The 18,709-nt window shown below is 46.0% G+C and overlaps 2 protein-coding genes across 2 annotated transcripts; both read left to right on the top strand.

Moving 5' to 3' along the window:
* Window positions 1-715: 715 nt before the first annotated feature.
* Window positions 716-4,918, top strand: F4817DRAFT_22653 (glycerophosphodiester phosphodiesterase GDE1). The gene is made up of 5 exons (XM_049298874.1): window positions 716-933; window positions 1,000-1,183; window positions 1,254-1,372; window positions 1,434-4,645; window positions 4,727-4,918. Exons 2-5 carry the CDS (start codon window positions 1,167-1,169, stop codon window positions 4,805-4,807), a joined length of 3,429 nt encoding a protein of 1,142 aa, XP_049161188.1. The 5' UTR covers window positions 716-933; window positions 1,000-1,166; the 3' UTR covers window positions 4,808-4,918.
* Window positions 4,919-6,119: 1,201 nt separating this feature from the next.
* On the top strand, window positions 6,120-8,287 carry F4817DRAFT_357262 (intermembrane space AAA protease IAP-1; the record flags this gene model as incomplete). Its single annotated transcript, XM_049305895.1, has 2 exons — window positions 6,120-7,739; window positions 7,808-8,287. 2 exons carry the CDS (start codon window positions 6,120-6,122, stop codon window positions 8,285-8,287), a joined length of 2,100 nt encoding a protein of 699 aa, XP_049161187.1.
* Between the last annotated feature and the right edge of the window lie 10,422 nt (window positions 8,288-18,709).

Genomic DNA, 18,709 nt, shown 5'->3' with positions numbered 1-18,709 from the left:
CTCTGTACTACACTACATGGTACCTATTCTCCCGTGAAGGCGCCGTCAGCAAGTACCTACAAGTATAGATAGGGGCTGTAAATGCGAATATATACTTTATAGGTACGGTACCTGAAAAGCACTAGTATATCGATGCGTAGACCGGTGGGTGTCCTCGTAAGTCTTTCCGGCTGACCAATTAGATATCTCCATCCACATCACGTCTCTCCACGGCAAGGGTCTACTGGCCCCTTGAGATCCCACAACTCTACAAGCCAACAAGAAACTTAATAAATCATTCAACATCATTCAACCTCACCGCCCGGAAATGTGAAAAAGCGGAGCTTTAATGGTTTAATGGGTTGATCTAGAGCTTACTGCGTCACTAGAGACAGGACGAATGTGCAACGAAGCTGTTTAGTTGGTCGATTGGAGATGACAGGTTCAAAGGGTTTAAGGGTCTAAGGGTCCGGCTGCATTCTCTTCTTCCCCCTACCTCCAAGCTTCTCCCCAGACTCTACCATAAATAGGTACAGGTACTGCATACACATCAACGTCGGGACGCTTTGCGGTGTAAAAGTTTATTAAGTAACACTGGTCCTTACCTTACCTTACCTTACCTTCCCTACATAAGGTCCGGTGCTTGACTTAGATCTTTGTTTCTATTGTCTCTATGTTTGCCACTCCCCCTACATGAGAGAAATTGTCACTCTCGATTGTCAATATTGAAGTTTGGTAAACGTCAATGGCTCTGAATATCTGCCTTCGACAGCAAGAGATTCAGTCGACAGGCTATTCATGATAACTACCGGGCCACGCAACATAATTCGTCTGATTTCGAGTAACCCGAGCGATCGTTGCTATCTGAATAGCCTGAAATCTTATTTTATACCAGCTGCTATTCTTCTTGCAGCTGTTATTCATAATCTGACTAACTCGGAATCCCGAGTTGATGTAAGTCAGGCACTTCTTTGGAGCATTGGCCATAATAGAATAAAGTCCAGCTAATTGATTGGGTAGGTACCTTGTTTGACTCAGTCACTCCACCGAGTTAATCATACCTATTCCTTTTCGCTACTTAGCCAGAGTTTACTTCCATTTAACTCGCTTTCCCATCTTTATTATACCAGGTTAAACCTTCTTCTTCATTGTACACCATCTACCAACCAGGAAAAAGCAGGCGCAAGATGAAGTTCGGAAGAAGGTAAGGATCACCAACATATCTGAGAACATCCCATAATTCTAGGTCCAAGAGCTGACACCTTTTTTTATAGTTTACCTCGTAACCAAGTCCCCGAGTGGGCATCTTCGTACATCGACTACAAAGGCCTAAAGAAGTTGATCAAGGCAGCTACGAATGCTGTGAATGCGGGAGAGGACGTTGATCTAGCAGGTGGGCTAATTTCTCGACGCTACGTCGAAACCCGTTGCACCCCCTAACCTGATACCCACAGAGTTTTTCTTCGCTCTGGACCGTAACCTCGAAGATGTCGATTCCTTCTACAACAAGAAATTTGCCGAGGCCCATCGCCGTATCAAGTTACTCGAGGATAGATATGGTAGAAGCACGGAGGTCGTCGCAGAATTGGACGACCAGGAGAGCGAGGAGCTTATGGGAGCTCTGCTTGAGCTTCGAAATCAGCTACGCAACCTACAATGGTTTGGCGAAATCAATCGCAGAGGTTTTGTAAAGATCACAAAGAAGCTGGATAAGAAAGTACCGAACACAACTACTCAGCAACGATACATTACGACCAAGGTCGACCCTAAACCTTTCGCTAAGGATACCACTGTTGTACGGCTGATCAACGAGATTAACAAGTGGCTCTCCGCGCTTGGGGATGCGCAGAATTTCGACGATGCCAAGTCGGATAAGTCTGGGCGCTCAGTGCGTTCGCTTGGAAGAGTAACCGCGAAGGTCATGTTGAACGTCTCGCAACCCGTTCTAGACCAGCTTGATGCCGCAATTCGTAAAGATGACATCGCAACGCTACAGAGTAGCTTAGCAAGCGAGAAGTTGGTGACACCCGAACAGGCCTCTCAGGAGATGCTGCTCAACCTCCTACAGCGTTCTATTTCCGCTCGGTCAAGGGCCTGCATCACACACCTCCTAGGGCAAATTAAGACATTGGACGAACCGGGAGACATAAATGAGCGCAATTGCGTTCACCGTCTAGTCATCCATATTGGACGGAGTAAATCATCACAAGTTGGCGATCTGGAACCTAACGCGGTCTCCCTTCCAATAAAGTCTCACTTTAACAGTCACTATGTTGCGCCACCCCAAACTAATGGTTCGACGGCGACACGATCGGTAAATGGAAACGGCCCTGGGACGCAGCTATTAAGCAAGGAAGATGAAACAGTACAGCTCCTGTGCTATCTTCTCGATTCCCTTCAAGGAGAGCAGCGCCGCGCGTTGACAGCTAGGGACACGCTAGGCCGCATGCCTCTCCATTATGCGGCGCAATTCGGCATTGTCGTCCTCTGCCAGGTTGTCATGGCGAAGATGCAGGAATGGGGACAGTTCAATGTCGAAGATGGAATTGATGCTCCTGAGTGGCAGGATAAAGAAGGCAATGCGCCACTTCATCTTGCAGTCATCGGCGGTCACCCATTGACTACGAAGTGTCTTTTGCAGGGAGAGAACTGGCAGGGCCCGACTCATAAAGAAGGTGTTGCTAGGAAATCTGTGTCTAAATCCAGCGCCGTATTGGCATTGGCTACGAAATCGAATTTCGTATACATTGTGCGGATGCTCGTGGAGGCCGGTATAGATATAAACTGGCAAGACGAGACAGGAGAGACTGCGTTGCATATTGCTGCTAGATTTGGACACGTCGAGTGTGTTAAGATCCTGCTTGAGGGCTCACCAGAGCAAAAAGTAAACTTGGAATTGCCGGAGAAATCGTTCGCATGGACTCCTCTACACATATCGGCCGTGGATGGACATCTTCCCGCGGCGCAACTACTAGTAGAAGCTGGGGCAGATGTTGGGAAAATGGATTCTTTCGGGTGGACTGCTAAAGAACACGCAGCTTTACGAGGACATCTGAATATAGCGAAGCTACTCGCGGAGCATGAAGTTAGCTCACTATCTGCGAATGGCGCGGAGGATACTCAAACGCCGCCTTCGGTTTCGTCCTCACCTCCAGAAACGTTATCTCTCGAAGACCGAAGGTCAGACGGGAGCACCCGGATCACGGAGCCGATTAAATCTTTCGGTCACCGTTACCTAAAAGATAACAGCCTTGTGATGGTGAGCTTAGGCTCCATGGATATGCGGAAGAATATCGAAGCTGTCAAACTCGACCGCGTTCCTTTAACGGCAGCGCATACCAATCAGCTTGACACGGCCCTATCCGTTGTGGTTTCAGCTCAGGGGGCGCAGGGGGAGCCAACTATCATTGATCTGCCAGTACACGAAAATATATCCACCGAGCCGATCTTGTTTACTACATCGGATGCCTCAAATGTTAGATTACTCTTCGACATCGTGCCTACCTACTCCGGCAATGAGAAAAACAAGGTTGGCCGTGCGGTAGCGTTGCTATCATCTGTCCGTCCGTCACTTGGGACGAAGCGAATGAACCTTCAGGGCGATGTATGTGTACCAATCCTGGGCGCAAACCTGGAAGTTATTGGTGCTGTTAACTTTAACTTCCTCATCATCACGCCATTCTCGCATCCAAACATGGAAATCAACTCTCACCAGACGTACTGGAAGAAGTTGTCCTCTACTATGGTCTTCGGTCATCGTGGTCTGGGCAAGAATTTCCTCGAGAACAAATCGCTCCAGTTGGGCGAGAACACGGTTTCGTCATTCATCGCTGCGGCTAACTTGGGGGCTCACTATGTTGAATTCGACGTCCAGCTCACCAAAGACCACGTACCTGTCATATATCACGATTTCTTAGTGAGCGAGACAGGTATAGATGCGCCGGTTCATACATTGACCTTAGAGCAATTTCTCCATATCAACAATGAGTCTCAGCCAAGACCTGGAAATGAATCCCCTGACAAAAAGAGGGATGATACTAATGGTAATGGTGTAAAAGAGCCCGGACCGAGGCAAAGATCTCTCTCTGTGGACTTGGCTAAAGGTGTGAAGAGCAATCTTGACGAGCGTATGAAATACACACTCAACTTCAAAAAGAAGGGCTATAAGGCAAACACCCGGGGAAACTTTGTTCAGGCGCCGTTTGCCACTCTTGAGGAGCTCTTCAAGAAAGTACCAGAAAATGTCGGGTTTAATATTGAGATGAAGTACCCCATGCTACTCGAGAGCGAGAAAGAGGATATGGACACATATGCGATTGAGCTCAATTCATTCTGCGACACTGTCTTGAATAAGGTGTACGACTTGACTAAGAATCGTCATATCATCTTCAGCAGTTTCAACCCCGATATCTGCCTCTGCCTCAGCTTTAAGCAACCGAGCATTCCGATTTTGTTTTTAACAGACGCGGGGAGCGAAGAGGTCAGCGACATCAGAGCTAGCAGTCTTCAGGAGGCTATCCGGTTCGCGAGCCGCTGGAACCTGCTGGGGATTGTGAGTAACGCAGAGCCGTTCGTGAACAGTCCCCGGCTAGTCAAGGTGGTGAAGCAGACTGGGTTGATCTGCGTCAGCTATGGAGTTCAGAATAATGATCCCACATTAGTCCAGGTAAGTCACTCTACGTAAAACCAACTATACCTCACCGGTGAACAGACGAGTTAAGAGGCTAACAATTATCTCACCATATAGCGCCAGGTTAAGGAAGGTATTGATGCGGTGATCGTGGATAACGTCCTTGCGATCCGTCGGGGACTGACGAAGGATGACTGAGCATTATAGAGAGAGAGAGAGAGAGAGAGGGAGAGAGCTAGACTCATTAGACCTGACAAGAATGAGTACCTAATCTAAGAGAGATAGATTGGGATTATTTAGCCTTGAGGTACCTATCTATTAACCTGTCTTAGACAGCTTAGCGATGACTCTGCTAGATATCAATAGATTTCGCGGTGCGTTGAGTACCTTAAGTAGGCTGGTCTTTAGCTGGGCCGTTATTCATAAGTAAACGATATAGTGAATAGTGTATCCACTATCGTCGAAGCTAATTGCAAGTATGGAGCGAAGTTGATTTTGACGTATCCACGTGGGTGATCCAACTGTGACGACATTCCAAAGACTTAGGTAAGAGCCCGGCGCAGATAACGGTGATAGCGATAGCGATAGCCTTCTACCCACAGCTGAGCAAAATTGTTGAACTAAAATATGCGCTTAAGCACATCCGGTTCTAAACTTTCGCCGAAGACCGGCCGATTGGTAAGGACAGCACCCAGTAACCTGCCGGTGATCACATCACCAACGCAAACCAAACCTGCAAGAGATTCGCCGCAATTTTCCTTAAGTTTCTAAATCTAGTGACTACCACCAAGGCTTTGCAATTCCCGTTCGAGGAGAATGCGGCCTTCTTCCCAGTCACCAATCAGAAGCTGATCGCTCTTCTCTTTCTTTAGATTCATTTCTATCTACTAGATTAGGTAAATTTACGCTGTGAATTGGGAGAGATCGTCTTTTTATTTCTATTTATTCTTAGCCTCGCCGCCACTCTTTGCGCATATTACGTCTATCCTTCGAATTCTTCAATGCGAGCAACTATCAAATAGCCAATACTGACTGACCAAGCGCATACTTGAGCCAAGTCGCCATGGCGTTTCAAACGTCAGCTCTGCCGAGCATCGCGGCGGCGACGACGGATTTATGGCCGTCAATATTGAACACGTTGATGGTATCATTCCGACCGTCGGCGCTGCCGCCTTTGAATCCGAAATTACCTCGAACCCTAAAAGTCGAATCAAATCATCAACATCATCAACAGGCGCATGTCCAGCCTAAGCTCTCCTCTCCGGTTATTCCCAAGTTTGAGCTTCCCGAATTTCTTCGAAATGCCCAACACGATGCCCGTCTCATGCCCACCGCCTCTGTAAAGAATATTCCGGCTCCCTTCGATATTCGTTCCTCGATTTCGAGTATGCAGCGTACCGCGCTCATTGCGGCGAATCCGGTGGTGCATCGTCTATACCCACAATATCTATCGGTCCGCTCTATCTCGACGTCCACTACTCCACGTATATTCCCGAACCAGTTAACGAAGATGAATCTGCCCCAACGACGATCTTTTCAGACCGGTGGTCTATCTAGGAACTTGCTTGCCCATATGGAAGAGTCTGCCAATAGGAACCCAACTAGTGCTACCGCTCAAAACGCATTCTATCAGGCCCTCTTGAAAGCTAACATGCCCGCTATCATCATTGAGAGATATCAGTCTGGACGCTTTGCAACAAACGCTGCTGCAACTGAAGCGTACCATAAAGCCTTGAACATGTTAACTCCGAATGGTGGCCAGGGACTTCAAGACGAGGATATCAACCAAACTGTTAAGAATCTACCCGGAGACCTAACCCCCACGCAAGTCCAAGCTGTCACCCAGGCTCTAGCTGCTCGATCCCGCGGCAGCAACCTAGCAGTCTCTAAAGGCGGACAGGCGACGGGTGGCAAGGATGGCCCACTTCACGTTGTCGTCGATGAGACCCTTGGTGGCAGTGTCTTTCGCTGGGTTAAATTTCTTCTCTGGTTCTGTCTCTTCACCTATCTCAGTTTAGTCGTTGTAACTATGCTTATCGATGCCTTGAGTATGTTCAAACGACCTGGCGGCAAAGTCGAAAGTGAGGTCAAAGCGGAACACCAGAAGACTCGATTCTCAGATGTGCACGGTGCTGATGAAGCTAAGGAGGAGTTGCAGGAGATGGTCGACTTTCTGCGCAACCCCGACAAGTTCTCCCAACTAGGCGGTAAACTCCCTAAAGGTATTCTGCTGGTAGGCCCTCCTGGTACTGGAAAAACGCTTCTCGCAAGGGCAGTCGCTGGTGAGGCCGGTGTCCCATTCTTCTACATGTCCGGTAGCGAATTCGATGAGGTTTATGTTGGCGTCGGTGCGAAGAGAGTCCGAGATCTCTTTGCTGCTGCCAAATCCAAGTCGCCTGCTATAGTCTTCATTGACGAACTTGACGCTATAGGGGGTCGTCGAAATGCGCGCGACGCAGCATACGTGAAGCAGACTCTGAACCAACTTCTCACCGAACTTGACGGATTCGATCAGACCAGCGGTGTTATTATCATCGGTGCTACTAATTTCCCAGAGTTACTCGACAAGGCCCTTACGCGACCAGGTCGTTTCGACCGTCACGTCGTTGTTGACCTGCCTGATGTCCGTGGTCGTCTTGCCATCCTTAAGTACCACTCCCAGAAAATCAAGGCTGCCAAGGATGTCGATCTCCAAGCTATCGCCTTAGGCACTTCCGGACTTTCTGGCGCCGAGCTCGAAAATATTGTTAACCAAGCCGCCGTTCACGCGAGCAAGGCGAAGGCGGCCTCAGTCAGGAAAGAAGATTTCGATTGGGCCAAGGACAGAGTTATCATGGGTGCCGAGCGAAAGACAATGGTTATAAGCGCCGAAGAGAAAGAAATGACAGCTTATCACGAGGCTGGCCACGCGCTTGTCAACCTATTGACCAAGGGTTCTGGCTCAAGCTTGTACAAGGTCACCGTCCTGCCTCGCGCACACTCACTAGGTCACACAGCCTCTTTGCCGGAAATGGACAAATATTCCTACACTATAGGCAATTATCTAGCTCGGATAGAGATGTGTCTAGGAGGTAAACTTGCTGAAGAGATTGTCTTTGGAGTTAACCAAGTTACTAGTGGCGCGTCATCGGTAAGAGTGCACCCTGCGTTTACTTCTTCGTATTTGAGTATGGATTTGTACTGATAATATCCATTCAGGATCTCCAAGCAGCAACCGCTGTTGCTTTTGATATGGTCGCAAGCTTGGGCATGTCTTCCAAGCTCGGAAATATGGAGTACAGGAGCCGATACGACTCCTTGAGCAGCGAAACTAGAGCCCAAGTCGAGTCTGAAGTCCAACGCACACTGAACGAAGCTTATGAGCGAGCTCGGAAACTCCTAATGGATCATCGCAAGGAACTTGACCTCCTAGCCAAGGCGTTAGTTGAGTACGAGACGCTGAGCAAAGAGGAAGTTGAGAAAGTTATCCGTGGTGAACGGTTACATAACCGCATAGCCGTTCCGAAAGGCCCTATGACCATCCCTTCGTCCGCCAAGCCTCCAGCCCCAGGCGAACTAGCACCCCCTGCTCCGGAAGGGGATGACGGCCAACCCCCGCCGCCGGTTCCGCCAGCACCGGGCGGACTCGCCCCGAAAACCCTCCCTCAGGATGGTTCAAGCGAGAAACGGGATAGCTAATCTAGTGACTATTAGTAGCTTATCTATATTACTATACTTAACTTCCGTCGAAGATGAGATATAGGAAGCCGGCGGCTAGCTATCACCAGACATAGTGGCGAGTGTGCCGAGCTTAGGATTGTGTTAGGTGGCATTGCCACGTAAGCACTATCTGTTCACAGCGCGGATGATATGACAAGCGCAGAGGAAGCGAGAAGGAAGGGGAACACCACTTGAAGCGTTAGCTATGGCCTATAGCCCACTCAAGTAAGATGATTGAGGTCCGTAGAGGCGGTCGGGTGTCTGTATTAGCACGTCCTATAGGGTACTACCACTGTACTATTGCCTACCGTTATTGTGAATAATCAAAGGGGGTAGTTAACAGTTAGGTGTATCTTTTTCTTGCGTATGTCTATTATGTCACCCCATGAAAATAGAAATAAGATCATACATGTAAACAAGTGTAACAGATGAAGAAGAAAGCTCCGTTTTTATTATTTTCTCGGAGAGAAGCATCATAGGAAATTCTTACCTTACACCGGAGGAACGTTGTATGCAATTAATTGCTTGCTCATCGAGATAATTTGACATATACTGGTTAGAGGATAAATAGGATAAATACGTTTATCCTCGAATTGTTACGTTCGTGGTCTTCATGCGAGATTATTTATCAAGATGGTTGGCTGTTTGCTAGCGTGGGAATATAGGGGTAGAAGTTTCGACTTCGTCATTCCTCCTTTATATATAAGACTATAACAGATAACCTATAACACAGCTATTCCAATATAAAGGAAACCAGCTGAGAAAAAAAAGAACAAAGACAATAAAATAAATTACAAAAAAGATATAAAACGTACAACACCAGGGATTCGCTGGTCGTCACCGACCCAACTACTAATCCGGCAGTATCTGGCTTGTCTAGGGGGAGAGCGGACGGGATCCCGAATTTTCCAGATCTTATGGTCGTACGTGATATTGCGATGTGTTGCCGAGGTTTATATTATTTCCTTGGTTGTCCTACGTATATCCATAAGTCAGTCCACCTCTATCCGTCCGTTTTCCAACACTCATACCACACTACTCTTATTCGGAACTCTTCACAGTCGGTGCAGCTGTAGAAAGTAGGAGAATCTACTATCACAAGATTGCTCAGCAAAAGCTTCTTCTTGTCGGGAGTTGGCCATCTCGTAACGGTATATGTATGGACTTCAAACCCGGCTCCTTCGACTGCGAGCGCAACGTCTCGCGCGTAGTAAGTTATTGTCATATTAAGAATAGCTTTTACCTGGTATTCCAATTGGGGTACCGAAAATAATATTGCTCGGATAGCAGGCATGGCTGCGGGTGACTTTTAGAACGACATGGAAATCATTGATGTTCGGTCCGTGATGTTTTGGTTGGTAATACGCGGGTACTAGAAGCCGTAGAGCATAAACCTCGAACTATATAGACTGAGCACTATTCAGGTGATCTTATTTAAGGTGATGTTGGAGTAAGAAGGTACTCCTGATGGGAGTTTCCTTAACCTGTGTTTTCTAGTACAGCTTTACTATTATTACTAAGCATTCTGAGCACCGGGGGGAGATGGGAGTCTGCCTGCTTTGATTTCAGGGTCTGTCTACTTACACGCAGAGCAGTTTCTCTTAGGAGAAAAGCCCTTGAATACCGCTGCTGCTACTTTCCATTTCTGCAGCTCTAATGTAGGTAGTTGCGTTTAGGGGTAACATAGCACTTTCCTCTCCCAAACCTATACGAAGCCCTTTAAGCTACACTAGATATGTCATCATACGCGCTACTACAGTAATCAAATTGGTTGATTCAATTTAGAGTTATCAACTTGGTGAGCATGTTAAGTGAGTTTAGACTCGGTTCCTATTGGCGTCAGTGGTCTCTCGCATGCAGTTCATTCTCAACCGTCACACAAGCTACCTTGTATTTAAGTTTAAATAAGATAGACTTACACTCTTTGATGGAGATGCCACAAACATGTTACTACACAATATTTTCTTATTATGTAATACCTCCAAGTTTAAAGTAAACTTCTATACATCTTCAAGGGGACCCGAGTTTCACCAGACCAACTAAAAAGTTAAGTGACAGGCGGCATATTATACCGGAGTTATGGGCCGAAGATATCTCTCAGACAATCCCTCTACATGGGCGGTGACCTATGAATATAGTACTTGAATACTAGGGAGATCAATATGTATACGAGAACTAGGTACTTCAAGAAATAAGACTACGAATGTATTAACACTAGCAACGCAAAGAATTATGAAGTTGAAGTCCTATCTAGGTACTCTTCGTACCTGTTCAGAGTCGTAACCAGTACGATACTAACACCCAACGAAGACACCAAACTAGAAAAAACCAAGATCCTCATACTTAAAGTGATAGCTTGATGACACAGGTGGATATAGTAATGTAACATTTATTAATTTGCTGAGGATTAGCAATTGTTCCCTTCTTTTACAAACGCATTGAAAAATATGTCTTCTCCGCACAATATACAGTATGTCAATGAAAATAAGCTCACGTTTGAGGTAGTTAGCCGCCACTGTGGTTGGGTATACTTCTACAGAAGTCTCAACGAGTAGATTCAAAGTCATGGTTTACTCTAGGGCTTTCAACAGTGATCAGAATTATGCGGTCAGATAGCTACACGAATACCCGATATCTTGATGACTATAGTCGCCTACTTCCTGTTAAGATTACCTATAATTCATCGATGGCAGTTTGCCCCCTGTTTACTACCTAAATTCAATGCAAGATAGTATTTATGATTTGAGGCACGTTTAGGGGTGAAATATAAGTTTCCGTCAGTCCAAACTTTTGAGGTCTCGCGGCTTATCTAGAGCGAGTAGTAGTATGGCTACCAGTAGTAAGACGGAAGGGCTTCGTTTCTAACTACAGAGGATGTGTATCGTTGATAGAAAGACTGAGAGATAAGAAAAGCGAGCATCCATGGGAGTTCAATATAATCTTTGCCAAAGACACAGATGGCCTCTACTTAATCGAAAGCAATATATGTACTATAGAATATATAAATATCATGGGCACCATTATCATGAACCGAGAGTGCAACAGGCTTCCTTCATTTCCTACAGAATGGCAAGTAGGCATCCTCTAGGTGATTTGGTCACTGATTCAACTTCCTTGTTTCCTACCTAACCGAATAAACTAAATTCACCGCTCTAACTGAGTCGTTCGTATCTCTAGGTAGTCACCAACAACACTTATTGTTGCGTAGGGAAACTAAATCGAAACACGGCACAAAGAAGAGCTAGCCACTCGTCTATAGGTAACCTAGATAATGCCTCTAGTGTAAATTTGTCTGATACTGACCATATTTTCGTAGTGTTAGAGAATTGAGCAACAATTGAAAGTCCCAGACGCATCCTTGCGGTAAAAGTCATGCCAGCAAGTAACCAATCTGATTCAGCCAATTCCCGTCCATGTACATGTCGCGAGTAAGTACCTAAGGTAGGTGAGCATCGCCGTCAGGGGATAGGGGTAGCTAATATACTGACTCGGCGTAGCAGGCTCAGTTAAGTACTAGGTGTAAGTGCGAGGGGGAATAGTATGAGCAACTCCTAAGTTCACCGCGTATTCGTTTTTGAGGCTTCCCTGGATGGTTTACCATATCCGTCGGTGGTGTAGGGGAATGGAAATGACAATCTTTAGCCCTTACATAAGTTCCACTTATCCCCTTTTCCTCCGTCGACCTTAATAGGAACTTCCATACCGAAAAGGTACCCCTGGTCAGCTAGTTGACTACCTAAAGTAGCCATCGTCTTGCCTATTCCGAGCGCCCCTCTTGGCGGAGATTTTACGAAGTATTCCTGGATAATACGTAAGCGATATCAAACCATTCCAGGAGTGTGCTTGGGTCGCTTATACGGCTGTGAATCCTCAACCAATAGAGAGGGACACGGTGTACAAGGCTTACTACAGAATGTGTGGATGGATTTCGGGCATCAAGTGCTCAACGTGGGCGTCCGAGGATGCTGGGCGTACGGCCAGTGCGAAATTTGAGACCTGGCTATCACAAGGTCATTGTATGAAAACGTAAAGGCAGCCTAGCGGTCAAAATGGATAGCGGTCTTCCCGACGGTGGACCATGTCCCACGATGATGTTTATCTAACCGTACATAAAAACATAAATGTGGCATTGCTAAACATTAAGGGTTGGACCTAGTGAAGTACCGTTGCCCTATGCAACACTCTCGAACTTAGCGGTGTGTCTACTGAGGCTTCTAGAGTATTAACTACCTACCATACTACATCATTACTAGGCTATTTTCTTCCTTGTAAAGGCCCACTTGACCTAGGATGCGCATAATAGATGCAATTTCTACTAGCTTCTAGTGTTATTCACGTTGAAGACCTTAAAAACCCCTGACAAAATAGGGCGGCTCAAGGCCCTCAACTATCCACTTATTCAACGAGGCCTACCATATTAGATTAGTCTGTACCACACTTTAGATGCCTGATGTTCGGTCTAATCCGTTCCATCTATCTCCGCGTATCCCGAGTCCTTGGACGTGGTATGTCGTATGTCGTCAACCGTCTTAGCCGTAGATACAAGGGCACCTTGTAACGTCGGCTCCGAGTTGCCACGTTTTAGATACGACGGCCCCAGTACCGGACTCCCGGGTTGAATAAGGGGGACGCCCAGAAAAGTACCTAGATGAACACTAGTCCCTTACGTTTCCGCCACTCACCTAGCCACAAGAAAGAATCGAGAAAGAGCCAAAAAGACAAACGAAGATGTAGTCTTACACCATGCCGGTATGTCGGTATGCCGAAAAAAGGTAGATGTATACACGAGTATACCTATCTTCCCGACCCTAACACGCATTGTTGTCGTATTACACCTACCTAAGTACCTTGTAAGAGTATTGGATATGACAGACAACGGACAAACATGCTTTTCTAATAGTCCTAGTATATCTCTACAGAATGACAGGCCAAGAGGCTCAAGGACTCAAGCATAACATATTACTTTTCCGTTCATACGCCTCGATAAACATTTGTGCTGGGGTATGACACTCAAGGTTAACAAAGGTTTATACGAGTAAATAATCCGTCTTGACGTTCGTCAATGTAGCGGAAGGAGAAACTATCAATATAGAATATTCCGAGTTATGTTCTATATTACTACCTGGGTATATTGGTTGTTTGTTGACAATATCCGCATATACAGACATCTTTGTGCCTTAAGGGCGCTGATATGTATGTCCATCTAAAGAAAGCTACACGTGGGGAGTCCGTAAAGCTAATATGTTATATAGCGATATCATACCCTATGTTACAGTAGCAGGGAGTTGCCAGCATTATAAACCATATCAATAAGAAGAGAATATCTATCCACTTGGCATTACTATGGAGTCGTCATTATTTGCCTTCCTACTACTCGCAACCACTCCAAGTCGACAAGGAATGTCATATCTGCATGTGATATCCCCTGCATACTTTCAAGCCTGGTGTGCGGGCTAGAGGTGTCTGTCATGATGTGGCTTGCCCTTAGCGTCTAGAAGGTAACACGACGTTTCAGTATTTAGTCTTCCCGTGGGGGGTTTTATGTCCTGCTGTAGGATCGATCACGGCTTATGGTACGATAATTCAAGCAAGTGCCTCACCGGTGGCTTGCTCTAGGTACATTCAACAAAGTCGTGTGAATGGAGAATAGGAGAATATCGGGCCCGAGAGATAAGGCAGTTCGTTGACGGTATAGTGGTTGCCGAAGATCCCGGAAGCATACTAACTTGAGCGGTGAATAGGGTCTTCGATGATGTGATTTTGTTAGTAACCTGTGCTTGGTCACCGGTTGAATTTTCAAGTGACAAAGCCGGTGAGGGCTATACTAAGATAAACGGGTTGTCGGGGACGTTAGGGACGTTAGTATTTTATCTACATGTTAACATTCTATGTCATCAAGACGGAAGAGTCAGCTAGGTCCTCGCCTTGAGAACACTTGAAAGAATATGATATCATATTACGGTGTCACCACAACCCGACTCTTTCATAACCATGCTATATAACCCATGTTGGCATCTTCAGGTGTAATTATAGGTAGGTTACTTCGTACGTTCGCTCTTCAAGGACCGACCGGGTAACACTAGGGGTCTATCGAAGGGGATTGGGCGTCTCCTGGCGTTGGGGTTCGTGATAGCAAGTCTGCCTCTTCCTTATGAGTACATTGGGTACTTTCGTGGCCTATCTGTTGGATTTCTACATGGTCAGCTGGCGTATTTGGTGAAGGATTCGGGAGATGGCTTTGCCAAAACACTCATAGCACCAATGATGGCAGATCTCCGAACAGCCCCCTTTGATAGGAGCTCAAAGCAAGGAGCAATTCATAAGTGGACCTCATAACTTCTTAGAGTTCAGGTAGGAGAAACGATTGCATCAGCTACGATTTGATTCTCTCTTGCGTTAGAACGTAACCATATACGCATTACGCAGCTCATTCACGTAAATTCGACGAGAGCGAGACATTTTGGTAACTTTAAACACTTGGGACTCTAGAAGCACTAAATCTTGAGGGATGATAAAGGTTTAGATCGTCTTACTCTTACGTCCGAGCACATCCGTTTGCCCCAGCCCCTACGCCAATTCGGTGGCTGGTATGTACCTACATAGTAAAAGTCATGATAGCATAGACATCGAGGTCTATCAGAAATCTCCTCCCAAAAAGCCCATCATTGACCATCAAATATTATTAACCTTCTGGTGGGTAGCCAGATTTGTTTCATAGGTCTACCCGCCACCGCCCAGAGACGTCTGTTCGCGGGAACCCCTGGGTGTTGACTTACATATCCGGACGTGACCTGCAGAATTTGAATCTCAGCGATTTGAAAGGGCGGTGTGGATTTAGGGTTTAATCGAAACTCGCTATTGTTCTTGCTAGGCGGCGTCATATACGCAGAGTGAATGCGGAAGCTGGTCATTTTGCAATATGTTGGCGATCAGACGTTTAAACAAGCTGAATCTCAAGAACTCGCGCGTGCGCATCTGCAAGAAGGTAACGACGGCGCCAACGGCGGCGGCAGTGAATATGCAGCCAGTTTCGTATTGCCGCGTAGCGACTCTTATCATTCGCTTTATGTTGCGTTGAACTTGGGTCCATCTTCAACTCCAAGTCTATCGCGCAAGTCCTCTTTCGTCACTGTCACTAGACTAAACTCCTTCTGATCGCGCAATGCAGCCCGGATGTTTTTTGTCACATTTTTACATCTGATATTGGACGCCCCCCGAAGTTGGGTAGAGAGTGGGGAGAAAGTCTTAAAAGAGTGATACGATATATCATTTTCCCCTGACTACATACGTCTGGACCTGCATAATGCAATCCAACGTCGGGTCTTCACCGGGGCCCCATGTGCCTTTTCTCTCTTCATTTCTACGTAATGTGGCATGGAAAGGTGAGCGAAGCCGGACCGCTTCTTCCATATTCTATTTTCCTAACAGAAATAGTCATGTTAGGTATTGTATGTATGTTCTGAGCTGATAATTGCAATTCATTAGCAAAGCCTTCCCTATAATATGATACTAGACCGTTGCAATTGAAACGAAACATGTCGATTGAAATTAACTAAACAGAAAGTCATACTGCACGTCTTGAATTCCCCTTTCCACTGCCGGTAGTCGGCAGTAGGAAAATTGCTATACGTATGTGAGTTTGGTGATGGGCTTGTGACCATGAGGTGCTTTCAATTCTTTGCACGAAAGCCCTCAGCCACAGTGCTCCGTCGTAGTTCGAAATGCGGTAGTATGTGCAGTAACACGCGATGGTATTTCTCCGAATGCACTATAGTGGAGAGAAAATCTCGACTCTCGTGATGCCTAGCGAGATTTTACCGTTTCACGATGAAAGGGGTGGATGGGATGGAAAATTGCTTCGGTGGAAGGTGACAGAAAAGGGATAGGCGATTCACCTTACACAGTAGTACGCGCTATTAAGGGTTTGTCATCTTCCATGTGGTCTCCTTTCGCTAGAAAAAAAAGAAAGAAAAAAAACTCCGATTAGTTGGTCCGTATGTAGGTGCATCAGATATACACTATAGCTCGTGAAGGATCGAGTTGCATCGCAAAGCTTGTAAGAAACGATATTACGGGAAGGACGGTACATACCAGCGGGAGAAGAAGTTATTACAAGGACTGCTACTCTCCGTAAGAAAGAGACTAATCCTAAGTTAGGTTGGTGGTCTTCGAAAATGGTGAAAGATTTCGAGGGGCTGGACAGGTTGGACAGGTTGGGCAGGCTTAAAATCTCACACTTGAAAGTCTAGGATAGACGAACTTGGAAAGGCTTCAAGGAAAAAGAGTCAAGGGGGGGTTTCCCGGACGCCGTCTCGGAACCTCTCCCCGGAAAAAAAAGTGTCCCCCCACTTTACTGCAGAATATACATCATCCCCCTACGATAAAGGATGCATCTAAAAACATACTTTTATCTTGTTACGTATAGTTGAGACGTGTAGTTTTTCTCTTGTTTATCTGAAACTTTTCCTCTTTTTTTTTCTTCTTCTTTTTTTTTCTTTTTTTTATATCAGTAGTTTTCGATTACGGCCGATATTATATTTGCTGATAGTTAATAAGAATTTAAAGATAATAATATATACAGGGTTACCCCAGGTAACTGTAGTAATAGTAGCTTGATGCATAACGGGCGCTTACGACATATAAACTCCTCTTATCGCCAGTTTTATCGTAACGTATGGGATGGGTTAGAGATGTACGTGATCGCCGAGATAGCGGGTCGACTCATAGTACATACGGATCCGTTAGGTATCCAGCTACACATTTAGACTATGTCCCGTGATTGATCTTTCATGCGTCTCTGCATGAACTTACCATCTCACTGGGCTTTTTCTCAAGCTATACATACATGCAGTAGAATCGTAAAGAGCCACAGGAGCTGAGAGAATCGTTACCCGTATCAGGATATAAATCAGTCCGGCACGGTCTGGACCATCTCGTGAGCCTCGCTCGCCTTGTTGTCCAATCCGATATTATGGGGTGAGAGAATCCACATAAGAACCATATTTGGGGCAGATCGACGGATGAATCTGCTACCACCAACACCGTGGAGGACTGCCGTAACCACTCATCGAAAGGGGGGTTTTTTTTTGTAGCAACCTCGTTGAGTTAAGCTGCTGCATTTCTCCGGCTGGCAGCAGAACTAGCGACGGCACGGCGGATGTTGGCCGCGATGATACAAGTTCGTGCATATTGGCAGGTCTTCGGCCATTTCTGTATGTACATATGGGTGATAGCGTAACATCTACTAGTAGTCGGGTGCTACATCGCGTTACAGAACCCTACAGAAAACGCCCGGAAAAGAAAGTTGGGGTCGGCAGATCGTTGCAAGACAGAGACACATTGAAGACTCGCTTCGGAAGTTGTCTTGCGCTACTTGGATCTGCGGAGTGTAATTCGGTGAGTTGAGGCGTAAATACGGAATACACGGTCCCCAGGATATGGAATGGGTAAATGATGTCAGGGATAACCCGAAATAACCGAAATCTTCGGAATTCTTTAGGTTAGTGAAATTGGGTTAGGAATGGAAAATTGTTTCAACCAAATTCGAATACAAACGGTGTAGCTGATGAACATCATCTCTCCCATCCTAACCACATAAAGTACATGCAATATGTGTATTTACATATTATATCTTGTGTACGAGCCCTGTTATAAGCCCTGTCCATACATACAATCGCTAACCTGGTAAATTGCATCCGCTCCAGTGTTACATCGTGAAATGGATAGACATGAAGCAGACTAAACCTCTACGGGCGAAACTACACGAAACTACATAGCTATGATCAAGGTAAATGCGTAGATTCAGGACCTCGTATATCTGACGCTACGCTGGCGGATGTTACGACATTGGAGAATAGAAAAATTGTTTCATTTTATAGACGGGAACTAGGTAAAACCGAACGGGGATGACGACAATAGTGATGCCGGTGGCATTTTTAAGATTTTGGTTGCGAAAACGACATTGCGGGCGAGCACGTTACCACGTGGATCGATGGATCTACTGCAAGGGCAAAACACGTCGCAAATTCCGATCCCGGTCTATAAGTGTTGCTCCGTAGATACCTACCAGGTAGTATGTAAATATTACGAGCTGACAGACCATGACGTCGGGGTCCCTTTAATAAGGACAATTATAGGATTCATAATCGAAATGCAAGGCCGACTCTAATAGGCACACGATCGTCCTTCTTATGTTAGTATTCACCATTATCAGGTACATGTTTGATTAGGAACCTTGGCGAGCGAAACTTTACACTATAATGTTGAAGTAAAAGTTCAAGAACAAGTAATACAGGCAATATGTACCTATGCCCGAGTTTACGAGGGATATTGTCAGACGATCTTTTTGCCTGGCTTTTTTTCGAAATAGGAAGTTCGTCCGTGCGCAACGTTCGAGCGTTT

This window comes from Daldinia loculata (genome assembly GCF_022478755.1).
Source record: "Daldinia loculata strain CBS 113971 unplaced genomic scaffold F4817scaffold_11, whole genome shotgun sequence".
NCBI lineage: Eukaryota > Fungi > Ascomycota > Sordariomycetes > Xylariales > Hypoxylaceae > Daldinia > Daldinia loculata.
This window is presented reverse-complemented; position numbering and strand designations above follow the sequence as displayed.